The 17626-nt window shown below is 38.0% G+C and overlaps 1 protein-coding gene across 1 annotated transcript in view; it reads right to left on the minus strand.

Moving 5' to 3' along the window:
- Positions 1–16911, minus strand: part of Ncapd3 (non-SMC condensin II complex subunit D3) — a 65500-nt gene extending 48589 nt beyond the window's left edge. Inside the window, exons 1-13 of the mRNA XM_010641936.2 lie at positions 16723–16911; positions 14536–14690; positions 13440–13602; positions 11109–11293; positions 10350–10520; positions 10197–10258; positions 9757–9844; positions 6390–6523; positions 4197–4269; positions 3243–3368; positions 2865–3117; positions 1848–1904; positions 1272–1361 (exon numbers count right to left, since the gene is read on the minus strand). Coding sequence (XP_010640238.1) covers positions 1272–1361; positions 1848–1904; positions 2865–3117; positions 3243–3368; positions 4197–4269; positions 6390–6523; positions 9757–9844; positions 10197–10258; positions 10350–10520; positions 11109–11293; positions 13440–13602; positions 14536–14690; positions 16723–16786 — 1621 coding nt within the window. The 5' untranslated portion in view covers positions 16787–16911. The remainder of the gene's footprint in view (positions 1–1271; positions 1362–1847; positions 1905–2864; positions 3118–3242; positions 3369–4196; positions 4270–6389; positions 6524–9756; positions 9845–10196; positions 10259–10349; positions 10521–11108; positions 11294–13439; positions 13603–14535; positions 14691–16722) is intronic.
- Positions 16912–17626: the final 715 nt, after the last annotated feature.

Genomic DNA, 17626 nt, shown 5'->3' on the forward strand with positions numbered 1-17626 from the left:
ACCATATGTAAAATTAACTCAGAATTGCTTATAGACCTACAAGTAAAAGCGAAAACTATGAAACTCTTAGGTGAAAATATAGGCATAAATCTTTGTGACCTCTGATTAGGTTACGGCTTTTTAGCTGTGACACCAAAAGCACAAGTGAAAAAAAAAACACAACATAATCTGAACTTGAAATTTTTTTAAATATTCACCTAAAAAATAAGGGTTGGACAAACATTTTGCAAAATAACCCTGACACACAGATTCCAATAAATGTGAAAATCTCACACCATTAGGCCTTAGGGAAATAAAAATCAAAACTACAGTGAGATATATCAAAACATCACATCTAGGGGTAGGGATTTAGCTCAGTGGTTCCGATGCCTGCCTTGCAAGTGCAAGGACCAGAGTTCAATCCCCAGGACGAAAAAACAACAACAACAACAACAAAAAAAATCACATCTACTTGGATAGACATGACAAATGCTGGTAAGGGTAGGGAGAGACAAGACTTGTCATACTTTGCTAATGACTTTGTACAATGGTATGGCCACTATGGACAAGTCTAGTGACATCTCAGAACACTGAACACTTGCTACACGACTGAGCAGCTCCACTTCCTTACATGCAGTCAGTGTCCATATCAAAACGTGTAAGTGAATCAATCAACAGCACAGTAACTTACTAAGTGGATTCCAGGATGGCTTGAGGAAAGCTCACAAGACAGCAAAATGACCAGGAACAAAAAAAGAGAAACAAGATTGGGCATAGCAGCACCGTGTTTAGTGGTGACTTTTCCCCAAACATAAATTTAATCTCTACTCAACTTTTCCTAATAACTGGTTCTTTTCTTAGCAATCCCAAGAGTTCACAACAATTAACTGTAAACATAAAATAAAATATCTACTAATTTTTTTAGTGTTAGAGGTACACAGGGGTTCAGTACATGATAACTAGGATATTTATCTTATTATCTTAAAATATAGTACAAGGATATCTATTCAACGATATAATAGAAATCACTTTTAAGGAAAAAATTTCAATTAAGGGTGAATTTTTTTGTTGTTTTATTTTGTAATTCAGGCTGGCCTTGAATTCACTGTGTAATACAATTTGGTCTCAAACTTGCAGCAATCCTCTTGCCTCAGCCTCCGATGTGCTACGCATACAGATGTGCAGCGCAAAGGGATGAAATTATCAGAAAATAAAGTTCAAGGTTTTTAACTCTATTTACTGTCTGAAATCTAATGTGTTACCCATGTGATGGTGATAAAATATGACATTACCTCTAGATCCAGCTATGCGGCCACTGCTGTCTGTGTTCATCTCCCCTGGTGGTTCAAATGGGTTGAATGTTTGCCTCTGACAGGAAAACGCTAAAAAAAGAAAGGTAAAATTCTGTTATATTTTTAATAGCATATTTCTGGGCACAGTGGCATATGCCTATAACCCCAGCACTTGGGGAGGCTTACAGGCAGGAGGATTGATGTGAATTTGAAGCCAGCCTAGGCTACATTTTGAACTACACAGCGAGACCCGGTCTCAAAAAGCAAAAAAAAAAAGTATGTATAAGTACAGCATGTTATAAAGTTATATTATTATTGAGGTGAATTTCAACTTCTTGCATAATGAAGAAAAGTACAACATTAACACAGGCAAATGTGCAAGAAGAAAAAAATTTCAAATGATCAAGTCTTTAAAAGATAATTATGTGCCGGGGATTTAGCTCAGTGGCACCACACCTGCCTTACAAGTGCAAGTTCCTGAGTTCAATCCCTAGTATCAAGAAAAAAAAGAGAAAAAAAAAATCATTAAAAAAAAAAGACAATTAAGCAATATTTGAAAATATACCCGTCCATTACCTGATGAATTTTTCAATAAGGCAGCAGGATGAATCCCTGTTTCTGAAACTGCAGGACCTTTAAAATAAGCGTAGACAGGAGGGAAAATGTATCATGAACCATGAGTAAGTATCACAGAGGCATTCAAATCAAGATAGTTAGGGGCCGGGGATTTAGCTCTGGTTCTGCTACCTGCCTCACAAGTGCAAGGACCCGAGTTCCATCCCTGGTAGATAATACTTAGGCTTAACCGCAAAGCAGACAGATTCTAAATTGCTGACAGTGAACAATGTCCTCATACACAGTCTCCAGGGGAGATCCAGCCTAATACAGCCAATGCCCAAGGGTGCAAACTGCAAAGGCAGTCAACATCCCCTCTAACACATGAACACATGACACTCCTTAAAAAGGATCAGGCATCCCTATTTCAAGCTATTCAAAGGCAGGGGTATACACCAACACTCAGGAGGCTGACTTAGGAGGACCATGAGTTAGAGGCCAGCTCAGACTATAGAATGAAAGCAGGCCTCAAAAACAAAACCAAAACAATTAGGGGTGTACCTCAGTGTCAGATCACATGCTTGGCATATACAAGGCACTGGATTTGATCCTTATCATCAGAAAAATGTCATTAGACAATAAAAGATTCTGAAAATGACTTATGAATATAAAAGTTAACCATACCAAAAGTTGGCTGTCGTAGTGCAAGCCTATAACCCCAATCACAAATTTGAGCCCAGTCTCAGCAAATTATCAACTTATTGAGCCCATGCCTTAAAATGAGTAAAACAACAAGAGGTAGGAATGTAGCTCAGAGCAAAGTCCCTGGGGTCAGCCCCAATCCTGAAAAAAATTCATTATCGTTGTTATATCATACCCATTATTTCTGCCACAGAAAAAAAACTAAAGAATGATCCCTTACAGTTAACATCCAGACTTTTTTGGGAGGGTTGGGAACCAAACCCAGGGCCTGCAAATGCCAGTCAAGTACTGTACTGTTTCTGACACTGAACAACACTCTCAGCTTCTCTTACTTACTATTAACAAGCAGCTCCAATATACTCTCTGATGAGTTGTGAATGGATATCTCTAGACAATGTGCAAAGCTGGAGAGTGCCTTGCTGCGCACAGTAGGAGCTTTGTCCAAACAACGGTCAAACATAATCTCCTGCACCAAGAATTTGTGCCTTAGGAACTTCTGGTGCTCCAAGGAGAGAGTGCCATCCACCACTCTTTCAGGCAGCTCTAACAGAGCTAAGACAACATCAAGAGTAAAAACCCGGTGGGCAATCTGGCAAAGCAAACCATAAGAGTTACCATGAGACAGGGACAAGAACCAAAGAACTCTCCTGCCTTAGATCTGAGTGTCACCTGACAGAGCCAGGACAAGGGATTTTATGAAGATAAAACTCTGACCTTGGAACTTCGTGAGTATTTGTAAAGCCAGGAGATGAACGTAGCATATTCCCCACAAGGGAGTTTACTCAGCAGGTGCACAAGGGACTGAGCTGCAGAGGTCCGATACTCTGATTTATCTGTCACCTGAAACACAAAATTCAGAAAGGTGTTTAGCCTCAGTGTAACAACAGCTGAAACCCTTGTTGTGATGTACACTGAAAATTAGTGAGTGCAACCAGTTTAAGGATCTTTAAGTGTTATGTAAATAACTAAGAAATTTCAGATTCCAGACCTCTTTGAAAACTGAACTATAAACCCTCTGTCCAGAAAATTTCACATACAGGGGCAACCCATTTTCCAGGACCCCTTCTGTCTTAGAAGCTATCTTTCTTTCAATAAATTCTTCTACTCTGAGGAAAAAAAAAAGAAAGAAAAAAATTACACACACAAATTTATCACACAATTTCAGAGTTTATGACTCTCTAGGATCTGTAGGGTTTAAATTAAGAATCATTTGTCTAAGTAGTTATAGAAATTTAGAAGATATTCATGAAAATTTGAACACTGGCTGAATTACTACTATTTAGGTGTGTTAATATATTGTAGTCATATTTTTAAAGAGTTCTTAAATAAAAAAATTGAAATATTATGAACAAAAGGATATAATGGAATCTACTTAAAAGAAACAACCCAGTGTGTACGTGTGTGAGGAAGGGGTGTACAAATGACACAAAATTGATGAAGATGGGAGATGGGTATAGGATGGTGATTTAACATATAATTGTCCTTGTTTCTCTTTAATATTTTCCAAAATAAAGTTTATTTTTTAAAAGAATACTCTGTTTAGAACATTTAGTATTAAATAAAACATTTGAGTAATTATAGACACATTCCCAACAACAAATATACATTTTTCTTCATGTATGTTACATACAAGCATATAATCATTATTATGACTAAAGCAAAAGGTACCTTGGCACAGATGTGCTGCAGTAGGATACGAAGAACTGGAAATATACTCTCTTTTAGTTCATCCACAAGCAAGCTATTTTAAAAAAGCACAGTGTTTATAATATACCTATTATGACAAAAGTAGTAATTTTCCGACTCTGTCCTCAAAAACTACCACTACTGTGTTTTAAAAATTCCAAATATTAAAACAAATTTGGTGGAGGGGGTGAAGGGAGGGCAGAGGTATGGGGAAAAATGAGAACCAAAATCTGTCATATAAAGGTACAAGATCCCAAAGATGAATAGAATGGTACTGTATACTTAAAAAGCACCAATAAACTCAGTAAGATTTAAAAAAAAAAAAACTTACCCACATATTGTAAGAGTTGTTTCAGTAAAATAAAGAACACAGACATAAGGTATTAAGAGTAGAAAACTGTTAAGTACTTCCTATGTACAGTTTTAAAGAGCTGTTGTTGAGAAGCCAAGTCGGGGCAAAACAAAAATTCAATCTTCATAGAGTTAATTTTGACTAGCTGTTAAATTTCATATTAATACAAAAACTATATGTAGCTGGGCAAGGTGACACATGACTATAATCCCAGCACTCCAGAAAGACTAAGGCAAGAAGAATCCAAGTTTGAGCTCAGCCTGGCCAACTTAGTGAGACTATCTTTACAAGGAGTGGGGAGGTGGCTGGAGATGTAGCCTACTGTGAAGGAGTCCTCCACAAAAGCAAACCACACCAAAACAAACCAACCAAACACCTCAATGTAAAATACATCCTTTTAGGATAGACACACTACTAAGACATACTACCACCTTGTGGCGGGATAGAGAAATGCTGTTACTTTAATGTATTTGTAACATTCCATCTCCAAACTCTTTAAGAACTTACTACAATGTCCATATTTGATCCATTTTTAGCATTAAATTTATTTGTATCATTATATGGATGGTATTGCAATGGGCAACATGATGAACTCTCATGGAGAAACCAAAGTGACCATGTCTCCACCTGAAGCATTTAGTTGTTAAATGTTAAAAAAAAAAAAAAAAACCAACCAAACAAAAAACCTTATAATAGCCAGGTAGACTACATGCCTGTAGTCCAGCACTTGGGAAGATGAGGCAGGGTTGTCCTGAGTTCGAGGATAGCCTGGGTTACAAAGTGGGTTCAAGGCCAGCCTGATCCTGTCTCAAAAACCAAAAAAAAAAAAAAAAAAAAAAAAAAAAAAAAAAAAAAAAATCCCAAAAGCAACAACGAAAAAAACCTTAGCAAGACATGATGTGTTCAGTGATAAGACATCACCACCCTATGATTCCAGCTCTACACAGTGCACAGCTGTGGACAAATATACACTCCCAGGTACGTACTCACCACTCTTCTCTGCACCTCCACAGTGCATTCCCAATATTCAGCGAGGGAAGGAAAGGATAGCTGAGGACACAGCAAACTTATCTTTCCCAATAAAGCTAAGACAGGACTTTAAAGTGCAGCTGAATGACTCATGGGGAAAAAGTAGTCTATCAATTATTGCTAAGGAAGCAAAAGTAATTTACTTTTTTCCTCCAGGAAGGTCTTTCTAAGGGGGAAGGGGACAGAAAAGTGAGAAGAAATTAGGAAAAAGGGGCAAGGAACAAAAGCAAAGAGATATGAGCAAAGAAAAACAAGAGAAGAGGAAGCAGACTTCTTTCTCAGTTGGAAACGTGAATACCTAAGCCAGCGAAGGTGAACTTATAGCACACACGCTACTGTGATTTTAAAACAAAAGATACTAATGTAAAATTGTTGTTTCTAAACTAAAACCTCAGTATTCAGATTTAATCACAGTGCTGGTGCTCTTTGATAAATAAGTGGGTTTTAGGTTATAGTTTGGCATTTGGTCTCTAAAAGGTTTGCCATCACTGACTTATGCACAGTGCTAAGAAAAAGGAAGCAATTGTCTTTCTCAGAGGCTGACCACATAGGCTGCATGGAATTAAGTTAGAGGCTGGCTCTGGCCTAAGAAATGCAGGTTTTCCATCATTTTAACAATGTCCCGACATAGGAGTTACCAACAATTATTCAGACCACAAGAACCAGATCATTTTGACATGCAAAACTACTATTCAGCCAGATATTTCGACTCCATAGGCATTGGAAATTTTGGTTAATGTGGACTCCAGAAGACTGAGGCAAAGATAAAGAGAGCAAACATCTGTGTGCCTCACCTGATAAACTGGACTGCCTGGTTTTTACGACTGATGACTTGTGAAGTAATAGCAAGAGGGGTGTGAGGGGATCCTTCACCTACTTCTAACATCAATATTACATTTAGCATCTGATGGAAAATACAACCAATAACCTAGAAAAGAAAAGAAAATTCAATTTGTGCACAACAAAAAGTACAAAGATCTCAAACACCGTGATGCAGACTATAGTAAGTCTCTTTAAGCCATCTGAAGACAGGCAAAGTTAACAGAATTGCTGGCTGAAAACTAGAGGTATGTTTCTTGGATAATTACTAGGCACCCAATAAATGCACAATGTATAAAAAACTGCTTATAGAACACGATCTAGTTTCTCTCCCCATTCACGGCATATAACCTAGAATTGATGGCAAGTAGAGAACTGCTACTCATAAATAAAAAATTCTACTAATGTTCCTTTATTCTAAAAAGGGGAAGAATGATACCTATGTTAGCTCATATAATTTATTCAGCTAGCTAATTTATTCATCTGACAAATCAAACATTTAATAAAGCCAAATATATAGTAGGTAGTACATTAAGTTACTGCTTTCTTTAGCCAGACTTTAATGTATTTTCACTTTTAAGCCTTTCAACAACTCCATGAGGCAAGAAGGATAATGTACAATTTCCAATAATAGATAACAAAGGAAACTGCAAAGGTGAGTTGGTTGTCCAAGTCAAGTAAAATTCTGGTTAAAATCAAGGCTACCTAATTCTTCTAATTAAAAGGAAAATTCCCTTTCCATTTTATCTTTTCAAATGTTAAAAGGACATGAAAATTAAAAATATTTCTGTGGGTTATATTTTCCCCATATTTTAAGCACATAGAAATTATATGTAATACATTATAAAATAGCAAATATTTTTTAAGCAAGCATTTCACTCAGTATTTGGCATGTTTAATTTCATTTAACCATTTACCAGTCCAATTATTTAAATACAAGATGACAAAATTGCACATTTTTTCATTAATTCTTACAACATGAAATATAAAAATGACAATTTTATCAAATTTATTCAGCATTTTTCCTGTGAACAGCATATCATAAAACATTTAATATACAAAGCAACATTACAAACTGGATAGTAGTATCTAGTCTCTTTCTGAATTATTTTTGTGTTACTGTCTTTATTTATTTTTTTTGAGAGAGAGAGAGAGAGGGTCTCACTATGTAGTTCAGGCTGGCCTTGAACTTAAAGCCATCCTCCTGCCTCAGCCTGCCAAGTACTGGGATTACAGGCATGCACCACCATACCAGGCTGTCTTTCTTTGAACAGACTTTACACCACTGTGTTGGCCTTTCCTTTTTTTTTTCTTTTGGGTGGTATAATTCCTACAAAATGTCTACCCACTAAATGTAATGGTGAAGATGTCAATAATGGACATCCTGCTTGGCATTTCTCTCTCTCTCTTTTTTTTTTTTTTTTTGGTAGCAGGGATCGAACTTGGGTCCTTACGCTTACAAGGCAGGCAGCAGAACCACTGAGCTAAATCCCTGGCTTGGTTGGCATTTTTTTATCCCATATTTTTCAATTATTTGGTCTATTAGACCTAAATTGTAAATGACTTTTTGAACCTCCTTGTTTTAAATAAACAAAAAACGAGTTCCATTATTGTTTGGTCCAAAAGGTGAATAAATATTTTATGACATTTGATATTTTTTTCCTCACTTTTGGATTACAGGATATCTTGTGACGATGTTGATCAACTCTGTCAATACTATACATAGAATTATTAAAATCACTGACCAATTTTGGAATTTTTAAAGTTTTGTTTTTTCTTTCAAATTCTTTATTTTTGTATTATGAATACTTGACAATAAGGAAATGTCTTTTCTGAGTCTCCACTTCATAACAGACTTTTCCTCTCTGATATGGTAACACTTCTCCCTTTTCAGCTTTTGCTTTTGTAGATCATTTGGCACTTCCCTCCTGTTCAGTCTCAGTGTCCCAAACGTGCTCATTCTGTGCTATAAAAGAGTAACACTGAGTTCTGGAGAAACAGAAAAATTATATCTGATGTACTTATGCTAAGAGTTTTTATACACTGTAACACAAAATTGTAAGTTATTTTTCACATGTAAACATGAATTAGTAAAAGAAAATAACCAGGACTTACTATTAGATATCACTAGAACAAACATCAAAGGTGAATACAACATTCTAAATAAAAAGTATGTAAAAAATGCTGATATAAAACAAATAAACAGACATACAAGTGTATCTCATGCAAACAAGAAGCACACTATCTGAGTCTCACTTGAAGTGGACCGTTAAGTGCCAAAATTGAGGCTCTCACAAAGTTGAACACACAAGGAAACAGAGCTAGTGAACAGTGGAGTTGCAATGTGAGTATAGGTGTGCAGTGTCTCGAGCACACCCAAACCTTCCTTTAATCCCACCATGCTCCTACAAAGTAACTGCTACAGCCACCAGAAGCCACAGGACCTTGACCATTTTCTCAAAAATTCTGTTATTAAGCATATCTAGTTTAGAGATACTGTAATGCATCAATTCCCTACCCTTGATGTTTACTGTAGTAATAATATTCAGGTAATTTAGGGCACCAATTCTGATATCAATGCTAACTAGAAATAAAACCCCATAAAATGTGTGAAGAATATCAGCTAAATTAATACAAATACTAACATATATTGAAGCACATATGAATTGCCAAGAGGAAACTTAAAGATTCTGTGACTTTCTGTTCTTCTTTTTTGGAATAATTTCATGACTATTTCTGGAATAGTAACTTGAGCAGCTTATCAGTTCTTCCTAATTCATGATGGAACCTTTTTTCTTTTTTTGGTCTTATCTGAAACCTAACAATTTGCTATGGTCCACAAGTGCACTGGATGTGTAAACCTGGTAACAAAGACTCGACAGTGAATAAAAATAGTGATGCTAATTTTTATTATACAAATAGTACAAGGTCCTAAAAGTATCAGCAAAATAAAATGACATCACAGTGGCTCCACCATTTGCCTCACAGGTGCAAGCCTCTGAGTTCCATCCCTGGTATCAAAAAACAAAACAAAATGACATCACAGTAGTCACCACTCATCTATAGAGGATACACACCAAGCCCCGTGGTTAGCACTAGCGCAATGAGAGATTAACTAAAATCACTAGTAAAAGTAGAACAACTACACTGTAACAAAAGTTGTTTAAACGTGGTCTTGTAAAATATCTTATGGTATGAACTCTCATCTGGGGCTGACTGAAGGGAACTGAAATGCTGGAAAGTGAAACTGCTGATAAAGAGGAATTACCAAATGCCTCTACATTTTTGTCTTTCCACTGTGTGGTCTGCCTGGTAACTAAATTAAATCCTCCTTTCCCTTACCTTATCTCCTTCTCCATGAACAGGGGAACATAGCAAATATAATCCATGGTAGGCGAGTTCTGGTATGTATTTTGCTTGGCTAAGGTTTCTAAAGAAAAAAGGCAAAACACTTGTTAATAGACATGATTTTACTAGGAATGTTTCTTAACTCTTTAAGCTTTATTTAAATGTTATTATTATTATTACTATTTTTGAGATGCAGCCTCACTGGTACCCAGCCTGGCTGTAAACTTCTGGATTCAAGTGATCCTCCTGCCTTAGCCTTCCAAGTAGCTGGGACTACAGGCATTTGCCACCTTAGAGGGCTTCTAAGCCAAGCACTATTTAAGTGAGTAAATTCTACCTGTATATGCCAATTACAATAAAATGATATACTTATACTGAAGTAAAACATACTATACTATATTTATATTGTAACTATGGAAGATTTAATGGCTCACCTGGCTTGTGTAACACGAAATTCATGAAGAACTGGCTCGAGAGTAGTTAATGCAACAAAGACCTGGAAAACATCAAAGAAAGGTCTGATTTTTCCTACTTGGTAAGAATTAGCCATGGTCTATGCCCTTTGAAATTGTTCCAAGTACACTTACCTCAATACAAGTCTGAACACACTGTGGCTTTTCTCTGAGGGAAAATTTGGGCAGAAGCCTCAAAAAATTCTTCAAAAGGTCAAAGACAGCATTTCGAATTTGAGAAAGATTCCGCGCAGAAAAATAAACATCCTCTTCATCACCTTCTTCTTCTTCTATAATTTCATCCATCTGGATTATGAAAAGTCCAGGTAATATAGGTGAGAACATAATAATTCACTCAAATCAAGTGCGGTTAAACTATAGGCAGCAGCTGAATGACTGAGGTGATACAGCCTTGACTAGGTCCCTTCATTGTAGGTCCATGGCCACGATGGTAAACCACTCGACTGGATAATTACTACAGCAGTTTCTCTCTCTATTCTTTCTGTTAATGAGAATTCCTGTATTTCTTACAAGTTTAATGTCAGAAAACCTCTACCGTGTAATCTTATCATACAAGAATGTAGAAATCATGCTATTTTATTATATTCTTAGGGACATGACCTTCAGGATACTTCAACTGTGCTTTCTCATGATAATAATATGGCAAATATACTGATTAGCAAGCTGCCAAGCACACCTGGGAAAAAGTTTATTTTTAGTAAGGAGGGTGGAAAGGCCACAATGCAGAACCACATCGCTGGGTAGCACACAAAGGATAGCAGATCAAAGTTTAGGATCATTCAATTATAATCACACTGCTCAAACCTTATCCTCAGGAGAAATTAAAATTTTGTGTTGGCCTAGATAGGTTTTATTATTCTCCTTCCTTCTCACCTCAGAATCCTCTCTCCTGGGCGGCTTTCCTCTCTTTCTGTGACCCCTTGAATTAACCTGAGAGCCCCGAGGCTGTTCTTTCTTTCTTTTCCGATTCAATTTAGATTCCTGAGGCCAGCTCTTCTTTAGAATCTGAATGCACTTGTCAAACATCACTGGGTGGAACACCTGATTGGCTATACTACCTAGTCATAAAGAATAAAGAATAAAAGATTAAATTGTCTTCAAATACGCATATTAACAACAGATAAAAACTGGTGAAAAAAAACCTAAAGACTTTCACTAATTTTGAATAATAACGATCTTTAATAAAAACACTCTTCAACTTCAGCCTTAAGTGTGAACAATAGTGTTAAATGAAATATAATAATAAGAGTGGGGTGTAGTGCTATATAGCTGTAATTCCAGCATTCTGGGATGCTGAGGCGGGAGGACTTCAAGTTCTAGCTCAGTCTGGGCAATTTAGCAACTTAGCAAGACCCTGTCTCAACATTTAAAAAAGAGATGGGGACTTATGTCAGAGCAGAGGCCCTGGTTTAAATTTCCAGTATTGCACAGATTAAATAAATAAATAGATTTTCCCATGTGGCCACAACAGGTTTTGTACTTGTCTTCCTACTGGTAAGCAACTAGAAAACTGGACAAAAATTTTAAGGTACTAAGTAAGAAAAGCAATCCCTTAAAAAAGGAAACAATAAATTTAAAATCACCCCTATTTTATATCTAAAGGCAATTTCTGGACAACAGCAGAGAAATAGTGAATCGAGAAGCATATTATAAAGGTCTTGCTAAATGGAGAAATCTGAGTCAGGAAGTCAGGGGTAGTTGGAATATATATGTCACTGAATATAGGTAGTACTGAAGGAACTGGAAATACAAAAGAGCTCCAGAAACCTGCACACAACTGAATATCAGGTATGTATACATGGAATAAAATCCATCTGTGTTGGACAAAGAAATATTTCCAAGAAACCAGAATTATTTTCACAATCCACACAAAACTGAGACACAGTTGAGCTCTAAACAGCCACAGTGGAGACTTTAAAAAGTCCAAAGAGTTCAGTAGAGACCTCATAGGAAACAAACCTTAAAAATAGGGGTAAACTAAATATGGAATAAAAGCTACTTTATAACTGCCCTAACAGTTTTTTAAAAAGTTCTCAAAAGGATCCAGTTAATCCACTATTAACTATGAAGTACCAGTACATAGTTCAACACTATTTAAAAGCTGCAACAAAATCCAGACACTCAACAACATGATTCAATCTGATCTAGATTCAATGCAGTCCCTGATAAAATCCCAGCTGCCTTTTCTTTTGGAGGGGGCAGAAATTCATACACAGATCTTAAAATCCACATAGAAATCCACATAAGGTCTCAATACAGGCAAACCCATCTTGAAAACTTTAATAAATATTAAGTATCAAGAGCATCTAGATCATAATACAGAAACACTTAGAAACAGAAGGTCATTGGCAAGAAAACAGCTTGATGCAAGTGGTCCACAAACTTTCAAACAGCCATCTCTTTGCTTTGGCCCAAGAGTCAACCTTCATCAGAAGGAAGCATATCTGGCCAAGGAAGAGGAATGAAACTCAATTTCTAAAGCCATCATTTTTCTAAAAGAAGGCCTAGCTATAACCACGATACTAGAGTACCCAGCAATTAAGTTCTTTAGAAACTTACTGCAAAAGTCATTATGGAAGCATTAACAATAACATATATCAGTTTTCAAAACTTTGAACATGTTTTTACATGTTCCCAAATCATACAGAATAAACTGCTAACATTTATTACAAATGCATTTATATAAACAATGGCAAACAGCAAGCTGACTGACCCTGTGATTATCTTTACTCTAAGAACTCAAGGTTCTCCAGTTCCATCTCCATGCTATTCTTTCTTGCTCAGATTTAGGACAGAGAGAAGAACAGACTTTTTCACTGCTCAGCCATGTAAATGCTCTACAAGCACAACAACAAGGAGGAACAGCGCTCATAGGTAGATTTCGATTTGGTGTTTTCGTTCATTTAGTATTTGTAAGTAACCTAAACATACCCTCCCAGACAGCTCTACATTACTTATAATACCTAATACAATGGAAATATAAGTAGTTGCTCTATAAATATAAGTAGTTACTTACTGTGCAATTCAGGGAATAATGTCAAAAATTCTGGGTATGTGCAGTACAGATGCAACCATCATATGCCTAACCACACAGTACATTATCAGCAACTTGTAATATTTTTCTTTTCATGTATTTTCCATCTACAATTGGTTGAACCTACAGATGCATAACCCACTGATACAGAGAGCCAAATGTATACATACCTGGTATTTCTAGAAGCAAAAAATAAAGTCCAGCAGCATGAAGACCATACTCTCGATACTGCACACTCACATTTTTCTTGTGGACTACTTGAACAAAGTGATAGAATAATGCCACCAGTGTACTATGGGAAATACTGTTCTCAATGAAAAAGGTCCAAACCCTCTGGAGGGAGAGAGCAAATCATGAAAGCCAGTAATTAAGAGAAATGACAAAACTGCTTATTTTATTTAGTATTTATTAAGTATTTAGTGCTTCATTGCTGGGAGCATTGCTCTGTAGATCACTATGGCCAGGCCTAACTCGCCTCTTCCCACAGATGAGGCAGGGCCCCACTGAAGAACAGGTGACAAGAGGGCATGGTGGGGTAAGGCCTGGCAGAGAAGAGGATTATCTCCCTTCTCGCCCATTAGCCAGAGAAACATCAATCATGATGTCCTGCGAACCTTAGCTCTGGTACACAGCAGCCTCTTTTACCTCCCCAAATGTGCAGCCATTTGCTTGTGGTCTTTTCCTCCCATTAGAAGTTAAGAGCCCCACCTATACCTTATTAAATCTCTGTCTGTCTTTCTTAACTAATCTCACTGTTGTTTTTCACTCTGTGAACCCTTCTGCCACACAGTTAGTAGCACCTCACAAAAAGAATAACAAGAACTGGAAGTGAAACTCAGTGGTAGTTCACACTTAGCATATGCAAAGCCTGGCATCTGATCTCTAGCCCACCCCCAAAAGAGTAACAGACCAGCCTGCTAGTCTGGCTCCTATGATAAATGATTACCATCTTCAAAGGACTAAAACAAAAGATCAAAATTAAAAATTTATTATTCAAAATTACCAAGATAAGTATAAGAAATGTATTAAACATTTCAGAGATATTAATACCTAATATCATGTATTTAAAAAAACATCAGACTAGTACCCTGAAATTTTTGGAAAAAAAAAAAACTACTAAGATAGTACAATGAACAACCACATCCTTATGTTTCTCTTGTAATCTTTTTGAACCATGTGCTAAAAAAGCTAAAATCAGACTGTAATAAGGATTTCTACTGTCTATTTAACACCTAAACATTACTAGCTTTATTGTTTTTTCTTTACCTCTGAAGAACCACATTCTTCAGTAGCAAAGGGGAAAAGACTTTCATAGAGTTTTGTGAAGGCGCTCAATCCAGTCTCTATGATTTGTGCTTCTACACTGGAATCCAAAGGCTCAGTCTCTGTGAAGTCCAGTTCCCACACTGTGTCCACCCATTCTAGAGGAAAAATGCAACCAAATTAACAAGTGCTCAAAAACACTTAAAAACTCAGCATCTTTACACCAGACTCGGTCAGTGCATGCCTGCAATCCCAGTACTCAGGAGGCTGAGGCAGGAGGATCACAGAGTGCTAGAGGCCAGCCTGGGCTACATAGTGAGTTCAAGGCCAGCCTGAACTACATGGTGAGTCCCTGTTAAAGAAAAGAAAAGAAATGAAATCAACTTTAGACTCCATGTACACTTTAGAAAAATCATAGCAAATTTAACTATAGCAATATAGATGTAGTGAAACTGAAAATAGTAAAGAAAATCTTTTTTTTCCTAGTCATAACTGAAAGTTTGCTATTAACTTAATTATCTAAAAACATCAAGAAACAAACACTTCTTAGATGGAACAGATTTGGGGAATGACACTTTAATACACTTAATAAACAAGCCTTCCTATAAATTCTAGAAAGGGGATTAATTAATGATGTCCTCACATGCACTTTTGTGAAAAATCTCATAACCAAGTTAATAAGACCAAACAAAGGGTAGAGTACTTTCCTGGGCCCTTGGACAATAATGTACCAAGTTATAAAACAGGTATCAGCTGGGCACAATGGCACACACCTATAATCCCAACACTCTAGAGGCTGAGGCAGGAGGATTAACTTCAAGTTCGAGGCCAGCCTCAGCTACATACTGAGTTCAAGGTATGACTCTGTCTCTAAATTAATTAATTAATTTTTTGAAAAGATACCATTTCCCCAAGAAGTTTAAACTGGAGAAGATAAGCCTGACTCACAGAAATACTCAGCTCTTCGACCAATGGGAAAAATGTATTAATGCTGCATTCTTGCTGGATTCCCTGCCACGCTCTCTTAACTCTAAGCCTTATCATATTTTTCTAACCAGTTATTTTTCTTCTTTGTTTTCATTTTATTGTCCCACACCTAAAACTGGGACTAGATAAAAATGTGGAAATCTCAGAAAAATTGTTAGTCAAGTATTTCAAATTAATATTCTTTGTTTGCCACTGATTTAGAGAAGCTGGGCAGGATATGTAGAAAAGAGATGGAAAGCCACCACCTTTAATTTTTATCTTGATTTTCAGGGTTACACTGTACTAAGCAAATGAAATGATAGTTAACTAGTTCCATCCTCTTTAGAATAAAATCTTCGAATCACCTTTTGACACTTGAGACCCTACAGGAGTCCCTGTAGCTCAAATGACTTTGCATAACATTCCTTCCAAAGAGATCCAATATGCTGCCTGACATTAAGACCTCAAAAATACAATTGTTTCTTTGCGTATTTCCAGTAATGTTTTAATGCTCATATAGACATTATAACAGCACAAGTATCTCACTCATTGTTTTAGCAAATGTTTTGCATATGCTAACTTGTTTAGCATGTTTTGCATATGATAACTCACTACTGTCTAATTTGGAAGGAATCAACTGTCCGATTCCATAGTCCTAAAGTCTTCAATCACATTATTTCTAACATTTGGTTCTCCACAGGAAATTAGCATCCAAAAGCTGCTAAGATACTCCTGCAATGCTCGGGTTGACTATGGGCGGACTTGGTTTTGGAAGACAGTGTAGGCAGGAGGGAGGAAGCACGAAGGAAAGGACACCGGATTTGTGGCCTGGCTGATGCCACTATCTCGCTGTGGGAACGCAAGCTCCATTCTTGAGCTATCTACATTTGAGACATTTAGTAGGACCTATGAACACGAAGTCAAGAAACAAGTCTGACTAAAGAAAACGATCTGTGAATTAATTCCACTGGAACAGATAAAAATTGCTAGGTCCAGGGACACCTGCAGAGTAAGAGGGAGCAGGCCAGGAAAACAGACACAAGCATGGAGATCAACCTACACCAGCTCTTTTCCCTGCCGGCCACCGTCCTAGCGGGACACAAGCCTGGGGTCCCCGCACTGCGCCGAGAGCTCCCCTCCCCCACCCGCGCCCGAGCTGAGGTACCGCTGGGGGCGCGAAGCACCTCAGCCTGCCCTTCGGGACTCGCGGTTGCATCTTCTCACCCAGGTTGAGGTCCAGCGGGCACCAGGGTTGCAGGCCGCTCCCAAGGCCCCGCAGCGCCACCATGATCCCAGAGGAACCAGCTTGCTATCGCCGCACTCAACTTTCAAAGCTCGCTCCCGCGCGCGCTCCGAGACGTTCTTGCGGACCAATCACAGCTTACCGAATTTCCAATCGACCAATCAACGTGCAGGACCGGTTTCAAGCTCTTCACCAATCATATAGGTCGTCCGCTGCATGCGCAAGGAATAGGGGGCGGGGCGATGACGAAGTGGTGCGACGTTCTATGGGGTGGTAAATTTTTTGCTTTCTGTATAAAGTAGGGGTCAAGTGCTACGTTAAAGCCTTGTGGCTTCATTTCCGCCTCTTTTTCTTAAGTGGAGGAAAGCTAAAGATAATTTCAAACACGATGCTGCCTGTCACAACTGTCACCTTTGCCCCTTATCAGACGACATTTTGCGCTCGTGTCAAAGGGCTACCTTCACCGCGTCAGACAGTTCCCGGACGCTGTATATATTTAAGTGTAGGTGGCAGCCCAGTATTTACTGAGCTAAAACGGTAAGGGAAAGGCAACCTAAAGCATCATCAGAATGTCTCCCATTTCTTTGTATTTGACAGAACCTCCGAGCCCGAGTTGTACTGGAAAGAAGCCCGGGTTGCCATCTCAACTGAGGGAGAGGCCGGCTCTCTCCCACTGCACATGCGCAGTGAGCACACCTCTTGGTAACCGGGAGGCTGAGGTAGGAGAGAAGACATGCGCAGGCGCGCAGCATCTACAGCACATCCGGCTGGAGCTTGCCTCCCCCTCTCGGCCCAGAGCCGCGAAACGCCTCGGTGCGTTGCACAGTGGGAGCTCGAGCTGCTATCCTTGCTGCAAGGCGCTAGACCCAGCCTGGTGGACGACGG

Source organism: Fukomys damarensis, unplaced genomic scaffold, assembly GCF_012274545.1.
Source record: "Fukomys damarensis isolate Sample0158 unplaced genomic scaffold, DMR_v1.0_HiC HiC_scaffold_16, whole genome shotgun sequence".
Classification (NCBI taxonomy): Eukaryota; Metazoa; Chordata; class Mammalia; order Rodentia; family Bathyergidae; genus Fukomys; species Fukomys damarensis.